The 13,932-nt window shown below is 40.9% G+C and overlaps 1 protein-coding gene across 2 annotated transcripts; it reads right to left on the bottom strand.

The window, feature by feature from the left end:
- Positions 1–142: 142 nt before the first annotated feature.
- On the bottom strand, positions 143–13,865 carry git2b (G protein-coupled receptor kinase interacting ArfGAP 2b). 2 transcript variants are annotated; one of them, XM_079551940.1, is made up of 20 exons: positions 13,612–13,865; positions 13,109–13,242; positions 11,919–12,031; positions 10,311–10,416; positions 10,092–10,178; positions 9,890–10,020; positions 9,432–9,526; positions 9,309–9,354; positions 8,377–8,425; positions 8,235–8,307; positions 8,041–8,138; positions 7,353–7,464; positions 7,090–7,241; positions 6,728–6,880; positions 5,775–5,984; positions 2,966–3,055; positions 2,447–2,529; positions 1,919–2,065; positions 683–746; positions 143–439 (listed from the first exon to the last, which is right to left on the bottom strand). In XM_079551940.1, exons 1-20 carry the CDS (start codon positions 13,661–13,663, stop codon positions 230–232), a joined length of 2,205 nt encoding a protein of 734 aa, XP_079408066.1. In that variant the 5' UTR covers positions 13,664–13,865; the 3' UTR covers positions 143–229. The 2 variants fall into 2 exon arrangements, with proteins under 2 accessions (XP_079408066.1, XP_079408067.1); XM_079551941.1 differs by lacking the exon at positions 2,966–3,055 and having other exon boundaries at positions 13,612–13,861.
- Positions 13,866–13,932: the final 67 nt, after the last annotated feature.

The following is a 13,932-nucleotide window of genomic DNA, read 5'->3' as shown; positions in this document are numbered from 1 at the left end:
AAAAACTTAAAAAAACAATATCTACAAAAAGCATTTATTTCAAACTGTTATCTTCACCAGTATTCCGTTCTCAGTCATACGCATTTGATGATTTTTAACCATTTAATTTGATCAATAATATCACAGACAAAGCTCTGGGCCTCCCAGGCGCCCCCCAGGTTGGGAACCACTGGTATATTGGATGTATTCGCCACGAAGGGATGTATGAAATTTCATCTTTGGGTTTTACTCAGTTGCTGTTCTCTTTGGTTGTCACAGTGACGAGTTGCTTGGCAGCTTTGGCAATGTCATAGGCACACTGTATGACCTGCTGAGTGACCAGCTGAATGTCTGATGGACAGGGGCAGTGCTCCGCTGCCTTCTGGCACTCTCCATGGAGACGACTGGCACTGGAAGTGAGCAGACACAGCGACCCACGGACCGTCTCTGAGGAGGGTCTCTGTGTGCACAATAGGCAAGATGGAGACTTGATAAGAAACAGGAGACGATTGCCATAAAAACAGCTGAGTGTTCAAGCCATAGTATAAACATAAAACAATGTAATCATACTGGTAAACATCAAACAAATGCCCAGACCGGCCTGACATGAGAAATCTTGTCAGGTTGCTTTTGTTTGTTTGGTAAACAGGCAGCAAACCCCAGATCACACTGGGAGGGGCGTGGTTTATAGGAGTCATCTTACCTTGGGAAAGAGGGCCGCCATCTCTGTCACAGCCACACAGATCTTTTCCGAACAGAGCAGAAAGCTGTGTGAAAAAGTAGGTTAAGATTGTTTATTTTTCCAAACAACAAAAGTATAATACTGCAATAATGATAGATACACAAGGCATCACCAAGATAATGAGATGTTACACACAGGCAAGAAAAAGGGAAGAACAGCACTTTTCATTCTCATCTGTTGCATTTATGTCTCTTCTTTTGTATGATGTTCTGCAAAACATATGATTAGTCATATGCTTTGCAGAACATCTACAAAAGATTGACTTTATAGTTGTTTAGATCACATAGTTGTAATAATGAGCTACCTCTTAAGTGCACTTGGTCAGTCAACATCACTATATGAGGCTGAAAAACACAGGAGTTATACTGGTGTATGTAGTGTGATGTTGCAGGAGAGACAAGGCACATCTCAATCACAGCTCCAGATCATCATGTACCACCACATGCAATGTGAGTGCTGACACTGTGTTACATTTATTATAGGCGTCAACAGGAGGTCGACTGATATTTTTTTTATGGCCGATGCCGATATGCACCACAGACAAAATTGGCCAATATTTTTGGCAACATAAATTATATAAAATATGATCCCAGGTGTACAAACATGGGAGCGATTTTCAGCGCAGCTCATTGTGCATCTGTGGTACGGTGGTTAGCACTCTTGTCTCATTGCAATGTTTGATTCCTGCTTCCACCTACCTCTAAAAACATTTGCAATGGGGATGAATGAGTGTGAGTGCAAGTGTGGGGCAACAGGTGGAAATTAGCCCATGGCTACAGTCTGGTGTGACATGTTTACATGCATGTGTCTCATGTGTGTCAATAACACTGTCGACAACCAAATAAACAAATATATAAATAAACACAAATAAATGTCACTGCCTTGGTCTGTCCTGCCATCAGAGAGAAGACTGGGGAGTCTGTGCCAAATCCAAACTGACTGAATGACAGCTTCATGCACCAGTCAGGAAGCTGAACTCTTCCCTCCCTCTGCTGCCCCCTATTGTGTTCATATAGTTTTGACATTGCAAGCTGTGCATATAATTTTGACAATGGGCTTTATGCATTTTTAAAAGAATTGATAATGTTCTTAACGTAGTTGAACTGACAATGAAGCTAACTGCATTGAAACACAACAAACTCCAGGAAAACATGAACCTAGTAGCCGCCGTTAATGAACACATCAATGTTGATTTACCTGTCATGCTTCGTCTCTTGGGCTGCCCGAAGAAGTTCCTGTATGTTCTTAGTGATTTGCTCTGTCTTACAGATGACCTCCTCAGTGCATGGCAAGGTGGCATCTTCCTCAACTCCTGCATCTGCTGTGTCTGTGGCTTGTAGAGGGCTATTTTTGAGAGAAAAAAGTAAACAAGTAGACAGTGCAATATGGCTGCACATTTTGGGAAAACATATTGAATTGCAATTTTTCTGGTATTGAGATTGCGATAAGTTCTTGAATTTATGTATACAATCAAGATTCAATTCTTAATGAGGGGCAATAACATTTGAGAGAAGCCTGAAATATAAACTGATGAACAAGAATTGCATGCATTCCAGAACATCTTTGTAGAGATCTAAACTACAGGGTCAACAAGTTTTATACAGAATACATTTCCAATGGAGACAGGATTTTGTTCTGCATTCCTCCTTCTGAGTTGCTATTTGCAACCATCAAAAACAGTAGTGCGTATGCACTAATAAGTAAAGAAAAACAAGCCATATTTACCCAGCATTTTCTAACTCAGAGTGATTCGGTGTCGAGTCGTAGTCATTCTCCAACACTGTACTCCTTCCTTCCAAACTGCAGCCCTACAGTCATATGTGAGTACTGTTAATACATAACTACAGTGATCAGGAATAGTAACATTCAAAGTAAAGGCAGAACCATGCATTTCTGAGCAAAGGAGTAAGATAAGATTGCATTTCACAACCGCATAGAAGAAAAAACTCGACAATTCAATCCAGTCCGAGGAGTCTGAATAGCAAATTTGATTAGTAAAGCCAAAAGTGCATTGTAAAGCAGTGTGTTCCCAGGGCAGCCATATAGAGCATAATGTCTAACCCTTAACCTGTTCTGACAGTTACTTCCCTTAGAAGGAAGCTCGATAGACAGACAGTGCTGTGAAGGTTGATCCATGCACGCGGCGGCACACAGCAGAGAGAAGGCTGTACAGTCCAGCAAAGGGGACTGTTTGAGCTGTCACGAGAACTGCTTGTGGACCCGGTGGGAATGTCAGTACTTAACCCTTTTAGATCTCTCATCCCACGACCAGGTCAGGGAAGAAGGGAAGGTAGGAAGGGAGGAAGCAGCTGTCCCCAAAGGACCCCTACCAATCTAGAAAGGGTCAAACCAAGATGAGCAAACTGGATGCATTAAAAAGGTGCATTATGGAACTTTTTATGCAAAATGTTTTCTTTTGTTTATATTGCTATTTGATTTTGTATGGGTAGTTGGTTTGCTGCCTTTACATTCTAAAACTGTAGCTGCTAAAGCCTTCGCGAAATCCTGGTTTCGAAGCGTTTCAGCTCGATAAAACTTCCAAAAGTTTGTATCAACACACTTTCTTTTTTTTCTTCAGAGAGGTTCTCTATGCACACCCAGGAACTTAGTGCTGGTCACCCTCTCTACTGCAGCACCGTTGATTGTCAGAGGAGCATGCTGGACCCGCGCTCTTCGAAAGTCCACAACAATCTGTTTTGTCTTCTCGCTCTACTAGAAACTCATTTCTAAGCAGCAGCTCAAAATAACAGATAAAAGAGCAACAGCCTTCTGTTCGCAATTATAACAGTATGCATCACATTAGCTAGAAAGGTTAACCTTCAGAATATAAAATAAACATGAAACATGAAATGTACTTTGTAAGGAGGAACCACAGTGTTTAAGTGGACATCTTCTCAGGGGGCTCCTGTTCCGCTAGTGTTCTCTGACTAAAATGGTGAGGACGTCACAACATGCACAGCAGAAAATGGTAAAATGTTATTGCGATACCATCTTTACTTTATTGTTCAAGTTTCATACAGTACCTTATGTTTTGCCAGAGAAAGCTCTGAGCTCTTCCAAGATGTTTAGTTCTTCTAAGTCTAGCTCTCAGTCTGTGCTTGCATAGACTCAATAAATTGTTTTTGAAACCTGGCCCTTCCTTGTAACATTCAATTTGAGGGAGAGGACTTTGGCAGCCTTGGTCAAGATCATTGGTAGAATCAATTTATCTATATTAAAGCAATCTTTACATGCAGAGGACACGCGTGACTCAAGGTAACACTAAAGATATGTAACACGTGACATAAGGAAACATCAAAACATTCAAAACTCATAGAGATTGATATAAAAGGGTGTATCCGAAAAAGTGCAAACTGGTAAGAGGTCTATAAGCCAAAACCGGAGGACCTCTGGTGGTTCCTCACCAGCGATTAGGGGCTATGTGCCATTCTATTTTATTTCTGTGATGAGGGCTGCAGCTGCAGAGGGTAAGTCTGAAACAGCTATTCATCATCCCGTTTTCTGCTTCATATCGTTATTGTGGTTCATGTTTGAGTAATTGAAGTCAGTGACTGCAGTGTTTATGTAGTTCAATAGGCTACTCTATGGAATATAGTTGGTTGGTGGTCACTGTTGTTTCTGTCGCTGGGTGAGGACGGTCGGATTGTGCAAACGCAGCTGAAGCTCTAGTTCCTAATTGCAAAGGGACCTAACAGTTGACCTTATCACGTGACAAGGGGATAGGAGCTTTGATCGGGACATAGGAGCTATTATTGTGGGCAATCTGAACCTTCCTAACCCAGCGGAGGAACAACCAGGAAGTTGCGTTCACCTCTATTGTATTAAAGTTAGCAAAGTCCATAAAATGCTAACTAGGCTTTTTAACTGAATATGCTTAAAGTAAAAAAAAAAAAAAGGCAAAAAAATAAATAATTAAATTACATTTTTAGAATTTGCAGCCAATTAAAAGTGGGCCGCGGGCCGTAGTTTGGACACCTTTGCTATAAACCATTTTCAGTCGCTGTCATTTTGGTTGGTAAATCAGCCGTTTGGAATCCGCCCCCCACTACAGAGTTATTATTTGATTTGTCCATTAATTTGAAATTCTTAAATAGGGACATTTCCAAACATATGTTTGCCAACCAAAAGTCACATGACCGCTCATGTAGAAACAAGGATGGGAGTAGTTTCCGGTTTATACCGGTAGCCTCACTGAGCCATTGGTTTCACATAGCAGCTTATTTCAAGATGATTTTTTGAAACGATCGGCCTCTGTAACATTTGAAAAGATGTCCTTGCGCAGCTCAGCGTAACCAGAAAATATGTACATAAAACAAAAAAGTCACAATTTTAATTTCAAGATCCAGTCCATGGGTGGGTTTATAAAAATGTATTTGTTACTCTTATAGCACATGCTTTATAGTTTGAAAAGTGTTGAAACAACTCACTCATCAGCAGAGAAAACCTACCAGTAAAAACAATTGATCCTGGGTCGTCATTGAGGCCAATGTGATCATAAGTAAAGGTACCACTAACACCCATACAGCCACTGAGTCAGTAAAAGATCAAACAGAGCTCAACATCCCCGCCCACTTTCGGGTCCTCACATTCATATTCTGCATTGACTTTAAAATAAATAAATAAAATAAAATAAAAAATTAAGAGTTTAAAAGCAAATGCAGGCTAATAAGATATGTGCTAACTACCGACCACTGTGCGAATATTTTACAAGAAAGAAAAAATAGATCCTTTTTTTTTAATAACTTTTCAGTTTACAAACTAATGTTAGATACATCTACAATTTAAAATTAGGTGCTGTATTTGCAAGAGCCTGTGTTGCTTTAAAAATGCGATATATGAATGGGATTTCTACTTCCGGCAACGACCGGAAGTGGGCGGGTCTGTTGAGCTCTATTATGCACTGAGAGCTCATTTTTGTTTCACATAAAAAGTTCCATAATGCCCCTTTAATGATGGAATAAATAAAATGAAAAACCCAGCACCATTTCCAAGTCAGGCCTCAGTTTTTTCCTCTTAAAATTATGAAAAATCAGTCATAAAAGGCTCATCTTACATTAGTTTGGAACGGCTGCAAAACGACTCCGTCCTCATTTCGGGCAGGTTCAGCTCGGTGGGGGTACTGCCGCAGATTAGATCCCGTCTCATACATGGACAGGGCACGACCTCCACGAAGAGGCTGTCTACCAAAGGGACCTTGGGGTTGCGGATGTCCACTGGGGCCCTGCCATTTGAGCGTCGTGTTTTCAGTCTGCAGGGAGTTCAGCTGGACAGAGCACAAGGGGAGACACATTTTTAATACTACGTTTGTTTCACACAAGGATCTGTTTATCTAAGCCTCAGACTGATGTACTGAGGTGGCAGATTTGGACTTTTTACAGATTTTCTAATTATTAGTTTGCTTGAACATTAAAGCAGAACTAAGTAACTCATGCCCCTAGAGTTCACTCGCGCCACTGCGGGGCTCGTAGCATGTTTTTTTACTAATTAATTGTCCGTGAGAGAAAATACTGCGTTGACAGAAAAGACAAAGAGAGAGAGGGATATTGTACATTGTGCCACAACTCAATGACACAATGGAGATACATTTTTCCACTCAAACTTGGCTGTAAACACTGTTTAAGTAGAGTTAGCCCGCAGTTAGCTTATTCTTCGTGATTCCATCATTAGTGTGTATTGGGGCCTCCGATCCAGTGCAGGGAAAGTTGTAAGGGTGGTTTTCTGTCCAGAGACACCAGGGAGAGATGAAAGACCCCCCCCCCCCCCCCCCCAATCATCCCATCAACCCTTGTATTACCCCCAGAGTGACTTTGAAAATTATTTAAGGTAAACAAGTTACTTAGTTCTTCTTTAAATATATATATCATTTTCTTTTTCCTTGCAGTGTCTTTCCTTAATGCACAAGATTATTATTGTTCGAATGATTTTGTAGGATATGTGAGACTGAATCAGCACAAATGCCCACTTGAATTATGTTTTAATGTATCTCCAGCCATGACTTTGACCCACCTTGCTTTGCATCAGCCTTAGTTCTTCACTTAAATGACAATTGACTTTGAGGAGCTGTTGTATTTTTGCTTCTGAGGCGGTGAGAGCACTTTTGACTTCCAGAAACTCTTGAACTGTGATTGGTCCATCCGACAAGTCCGAAGACTCTGAACTCTGCCACACAAAAGTAAAGCAAACATAAGTAAGTTTGTCTTCTTGCATAATTGCCTAGAAAAAACATATATACATGAAACATTCAGGAATACGGGTACACTCTTCTAAAAGTCTAAGATGCAGCAGTGTTTGGAGAGTAGATATAAATAAAACAAAAATGCTCGGAGGCTGGCGATATACAGTATATATAAAACATTGGAGATAAGTACCTTGGTCCTTCCGTCATTACAGCTGTCACCACAAGTAGCCTCTTGTAGCGGGTCCTCATCTGATGCCACACTGTCGTAATCTGGCTGGTCGTTATCTTGGCTCTCACTGTTGTGGCGACTGTTTATTCCCTGGAGAATCAGTTCTACATTCTCTGAAGCCAAACCAACAAAGAAAATGAACAGAAATACATCGGTGGGTTGGAATTCTTCTTCTTCATCTTAAAAGAGAACAAGAAAGATTTCCTGTGAGGGTCATATCATACCTTTTGGACTTTCGCAGGAATTGCCCCATTGTCGATTTTTGGCGTCAGTTAAAATATCAATGACAAGTGTAGCAAACTCATGAGCACTAAATCTTGCTAATTTCTGACGACCCTGCAATATGTAAAGACAAACAGGTGAAATTAAAAGTAGGGTAAGGTTATTTGGGAACATTTCAGAAACATTTTGTGACCCCTGATGTAAGGTGAATGGTTTGACTAATAACATTTTCTGCTGACGGACCCTCTCACCAGAAAACCTACACAACAATAGATCCTGGAACGTTGTAGAGGCAACTGTGAAGGCGCCATTTTTTTTCCACACAAAAAGTTGCATAATGCACAAAATCAGATGTAGTTGGGGTGTTGTTTTTTTTTAAACCACTAAGGGGCTCATTAATCACGACAGATGCTAAAGGGGGTTTTCCAAGCTGGAAAATGGCATGTTCTATTTGTGGGCGTGTTGCACTTGCGTTAATTTTTTATGGATGAGCATCTATATAAAGCCTGATATCTTATTTTCAGTCTCTGCAAAAGGTTCTTTCCAGTCGTACTTGTGATAAATGAGCCGGCTAATCAAGTAATTGAAAGAAAATGTAATGCCAAATATTGTCTTTTCCTTAAAATGTTTGTTAAATAAGCCAACACATAATAAAGTGGATAAGTGGTGAAGAAACATGGCTTAACTTGCCTGATTTCTGGTGGATGAATACTCTGGGTTAACTGGCAGGAACGGTACAACTGTTGTGTCAGTGACAAGTGTGCTGTGGTTCTGTGTTGCCAACCACACTGTACAACCAGAAAACTCATTTAGGATATCAAGATTTAAAAAAAAAAAAACACAATATGAAAACATTTGGTTAGAAAAGATGTGGAAAAACTTGCCTGCATCTGTTTCTCTTCTGTCCACTTCATCGTAGACATCCATAGCAAGTTCCTCAAACTGATGATTACTAAGCTGTGATACACAAGACCATTCAGACAAACTGGGGGACGAAGCCTTTTGTTCAGACAGTCAAAATCTTACCGATTGGAGTTTTTTCTTTGCTGCTTTTGCGAATTCTGACAAATCCAGGCTGCTTAACAACAACAAAAAAGTGACTATGTGTACACTTCAATCAATGAACAAAAAAGAAAGAGCCACTTATCTACAAATACTCACTTATTTCTTATCCAGACATCGCAGCACAAAACAAATTAAATTGATTTTTAAGTCGCTTTTTTAAGTACTTTTTCTCACTATAGGCGTTGCATAAGGTCTATTAATACTTCATAAGATGTAAGATGTTTGTTCTTGCCCACCGACAACTGTTGCTATGAATGAGACCATGAGACCAGCCAGTGGGGGATGTCGGGGTGTGGTGCTCACAGGTGTCTCTGCCTTTGCAATGAACCAAGGATCAGCATCACCGGGACCAGGGTTGTTCTGGACCAGACCCCACTGTTGCACTAAGTGCTCATTAAGTGTTGATGGAATAAACTACATCAGTGACTCGTATGGAGAGGCACAGCTCTGCTAATGCGAAGGTAAGCATTCACAGTATGTGTTATAAAAATTACGGGTTACTCCATTTTTTTGGGAGATTCGCTGCATTTTGGCATGTTTGGTTTCAAAGGCTAGCTTATTCATTTTGGTGGCTAGCAATAGGCTATACTGACTTTTGTGCTTGAATGTTTTCAGAAATAAAGATATACAATAACTGCTGGTTAATTGTGAGTGGGTTGGCGAGGGATTGTACACTACAGCTGTAACTGTAATGTACAGTATTTTATGTAGGCAGTGAGCCAATAACATGTGTGGACCAATCACAACGCAGCTCTCAAGATCTGCTCTACTGAGGTGCTCAGAACAGGCTGCAAGAACTGCTGAACCAACAAAATGTTCTTACAGCTCTGACTGTAAGAACAAAGAACTTGCATGTTATGAAGTATGAATTGGCCTTAAGTCACTGGTATTACCTGTCTGCCATATGTGGAATGATAAAGTGTTGTCCGCTCCTGTGATCTGCAAATTGTTAATACTCATATTACAGTCATCCGAATGTGCGTGTTGTCATGTTTATGCATTTTGAATAATCTTACCTGGTCTTCTACCGCAAAGATAAAACGTGAGGCGATCTGTGAGCTCATACTGTATCTCCACAAGTCTCTCCGCAAGTTCATGATGACCAGCTTGTCTAAGTAAAAACACATCACTCATCAGTATGTTTGTCAAGTGGTGATCACTGTAATAAAAATAAATCAACCCCACCCCCACCACATAGAATGCAAGATAAATCGGATTTCAAAATAGAGTCGTGAAAATGTGCAATTTCCTTCCTCTGCAACATGTTCCGCTAACTTAATCACTCTCTTCTTAGTTCTCTCTGTTTCATTTGAGTCGTATTACATTTTTTAAATATTCATGGCATGGTTCTCTGCAGGGATTATGTGCAAGTTGCATTGTTTCCTATTTTAAATAACAAGCTAGGTTTTATTTCCTTCTTCATTTTTTTCAACATCAGAAAATGAAAATCATTGTGAAAGAAAAAGGAACCTACCTTGCGTTGTCGATTGGTGTCTTCCCACTAGAATCCAAAGCACCTGGATCTGCTCCATAAACTGCCAAAAGTTCTGCTTGAAAAATCTGACCAGCTTTTGCAGCGATGTGCAGTGGAGTGTTCCCTTTCTCCTGCGGGTCACAGCACTTTTTGTATAGTTTTCAATGTTTCCAACATTTCATTTTTTACTTTTGAAACTTACTGGATGAAAGAAATTGGCCTGCGCTCCTAAAGACAAGAGTCGGAGGCATGTCTCCAAATTTCCAGTGCGAACACTTGAATGGAGTTGCTGCAAGAGAATTGTTTTATATAAAAACAAAAACATTTTTTAAACTGTGTGGGCAGTAGTAAATGTAAGATATGTTTCCATCTAAATTAGTATTAGATTGTGTAGAATAGAATAACAATATCATAAAAGTACCTTGCTAAGATCTTTGGCAGTCACACTGTCATCATCCCGACACGGCATTCGATGAACATAAGCCAGCATCTGATATTTGGCTTTGATAAACTCTGTCTTGTTTGGGCTAAAACAACAAAGGAGCATTAGGTCAGTTTCACACTGGCTCTTAAAGGGGCCTTCAACCTGGGTCAGTGTGTATCCAACTGCTAGCCTGGAAATGCCCATGCTGCTGTGTGCGCCCGAATCATTTCGAACTGCGCAACAGCCTGGGGACAATGGCTGAAATTTTCGCATGGATTTGGGGACCAATCACAGAATGAGGAGGGACAGCAAGACGATGACACGCTATTCGACACACAGAAGCTAGTAGCTTGTTTACGCCTAAAAAAAATTATAATAAAGTTTATTTTCAGATCCAACAGTAGCGACTCCCATATTTTGACCAAGCTTTAGACCGTGTTCTAAATAGTTTAGCTCGAAAGTTTACAGCGGGTAGGTCATACGTCATCTGATTGTAAACCACACCTCTCCTACCAGAAAATTAATTGGTGGTCCCCAGACTAAATATAACTTGAGATATTTTGTCTGCCGTTAGCCAGGCTATCCAACAGCAGCACTTTGGGCCAAACGTATCAGTTGCACTTTGTTGTGGAGCAGGTGTGGTGTGAAGGCGGCGACCTCGAGCCAAACTAGCTAGACTTTCATTCCTCTATTTTGAGCAAAGAATGAAATTATATTTAATCAATACGCGCTACAAGGCAGAATTAGATAAACTTTATATCAAGGTACGTCTCTCTTCTGCCCTCTCTATCACAGTCTGCCACGTAGTAAAGCTCTCCATGTGCCGAAAAAAGTGGTTTTAAGAGAGAAATGACCCCCGCATAACATCAGTGAAGTGCGTGTGTGACGCCGTGATGCCTCATAGGAATACGTTTGCTACTACAATGTGATTATCAACTGGTGCTGTACATCTATGTATCCTACTGTAAGTACACTGATCAGCACTGCATGGTATGTAAGGAAACTAGGATGCAGCGGATAAAAGGGGGAACTATATTGTCCCCCTTTTATCTGCTTAGAAAATCCACATTGCTTAATTTTGTGTAACTATACAACACTTCACGTAACCATATTTAAATAGGGAAAATGTGGAAGAGCTCGGTAGCTTCTATCTTGACCTTGTTTGGAGCTTTAGTGGAGAGGAGGAGAGCCTAAATGCTAACGTCGTCTGTGCTGTGTTTACGTGATTGAAGGCACGGGTGAAGACCAGACAGGTCCTAAAGAACTTGTCTAAGCTAAGGTAAGAACAGATCTCAGTATGTAAAAACGGTGGCCTATTCCTTTAAAGGGACAAGAGGAAAGGTGCATTTTCCACATGTACAGGTGCTCTTCCAGGAAACAGGGAATACAGATTAGACTGCAGAAAGGTCACTTGTGATGAAGATTGTGACAAAGCACGTTGCCGTTATTTTAGACATTTTGTTCATACTTGTCATATTTTTCCACAACAAAGTGCCTCGGAATTTTTGACTGCAGTTTTAATACTTGGCATCACTTGCAAGTCACCTTTCTGCTGTCCAGAAAGCATCTTTCTTTGGTGACGTATAAGCTTGACGGTGCACTTACTGAACTTTGTCTTGAGGGTTTGCTTTGCGCTTTCCACTGACAGAGGAGGAAGGGTCCAGAAGAGTGTGTTCCCAGATAGAATTAGCTCCATTACCATACAGTGTCTGCACCATCTGAAATATAAAGAATGAAAAAGTTATATGTGGTTTTGCAATATATCGCAATAAAGCTTTGCAGTGACACAAGCATCACTCTGTGTTACTTGACTTCATGCAGATCAATGAGGCTGCTGTCCTAGTAGAGTGGACTGGACATTTATGCATTTGTCTTGGTGTGCTAACCGCTATGACGCAGGCTATTTTATGATACAGGTCTCCTCTGTGTTTGGTGCAGTTACGTTGTTGTCTGCATCACTGTTGTTAATACCAGTCAGCTTTGATGCTCCTTTCCCAAAGTGCGGCCTGGGGGCCAAATGCGGCCCTCAGACCAATTTACTTCCTGTTGAATTTGTACACATCATGAGAAATGTCTGTGTAGGCTCTCAGTCGTACAGGTGTTGTCAAAGTGTCGACACTTCAACTACCAAGTACAGAAGACGACTCAAGAACCTTCATCGAAGATCATGAGAAATTGTACTTTTAACGACAAGTTTCATAATTCTACAATGTTATAACCTCAAAACCGAAACATTTTACTGTGGGAAAGAGCTGGTTTTAAGATTCAAAGTGTAAATGAAGGTGTGGGAAATGGGTTAGATTTCGTATGTATCACGAAATCTATTGAATCGACAGAAGAGGATGGTTACTGAACACAAGGTGATGCAAGCTTGTATGGATGACAATGTGTGTGTGAGAGTGACGGCAGGACAATGGAAAGAATGGCTGATAGCCGGCCACAATCCAGAATGGTGTGTTATGCATGGGTCCCTTGTGAGTTCAAATATCAGGCACTGCCCCAATCAAATAAGAACATTATAAAATCAATCATAGCGGTTTTGTGGGATGTCATAGCAATAGAGTGGCCGATGGCATGAAACACTGCAAAATGAGTGGCAGGTTTGCATTGCTATTCTTTGATTTGCCACTCAACTTGCCAAAGTCTAAAGTTTATTAGAATAAAATTAACGAATGTGCATTCATTAACAATGATAATGGAATGAAATGGTTTTAATAATCAGTGTATTACAAAAGTAGTAACAATATGGAGCAAGCGTGTACTTTGCATAATGAGTATTTGTGATGGGCCCACACCTGTAACTGAGAAGGAGGCCATGAAGAGTGAGTCAGATGCCGCACTTGGGAGCTGTGTCTGCCCAGACCTCGGTGAATGCTGCAGCACTCATCACAGATGAGCACACCTCTGTTGATGGAGGCCCAGCGAGGCTCTGCAAGGCAAATTAATTGATACATGAAAACAAGGGAACGTTATGGCTATGACAGAAAAGCGGAAAATAACATTTCCACGATTTTGCAGAATAGACTTCTTAAATTGTTGTTATAATCGAATAATTACATTGGAGAGCAGTCGGTTATGTTTAGCCAAAGTATTGACAGAAAAGTAATGGACTCTCAGTGGTCCCCCGACGGTAAACAAATCAAACACATTGATGATTTAAAACGCCCACACAGTCACACTTCACTGCTGCAGGAAGACTCGATGGTGTTTGACCTGAGACAGATCAGTAAATTGTAGTCTTCACTTGTGATCATAGTTGTTAGCTCAACTGCTAATGTTAGCTTGTTTGACATCCTACCCGGATTGCTGCAGTCAGCGCAGACCTCTCTGCTTCGCAGTCGCTTTGACATCCCTTTGGTCGAAATGTCCGCGCCACAGGCAAGACAATGTCAGTATGTTTGGTGAAAGCGTAATGCAAGTAATACAGTGATTCAGGCAAACAGAATATCCTAAACAACTGAGTGGAGAGCCCTGCCTACTGTTGAACAAAGCAGTCCCGCTACTGATACAGGCTCCTCGATGGCTCAGCTGCTGCTTCCTTCCTCATGACTACGTAATGTGACTAAACCGCAGCTCAGCCCTGAACAATAAACCCGTCCACCTAAATCATATTTCACTA

Source organism: Gobius niger, assembly GCF_951799975.1.
Source record: "Gobius niger genome assembly, chromosome: 2".
Taxonomy (NCBI): Eukaryota; Metazoa; Chordata; class Actinopteri; order Gobiiformes; family Gobiidae; genus Gobius; species Gobius niger.
This window is presented reverse-complemented; position numbering and strand designations above follow the sequence as displayed.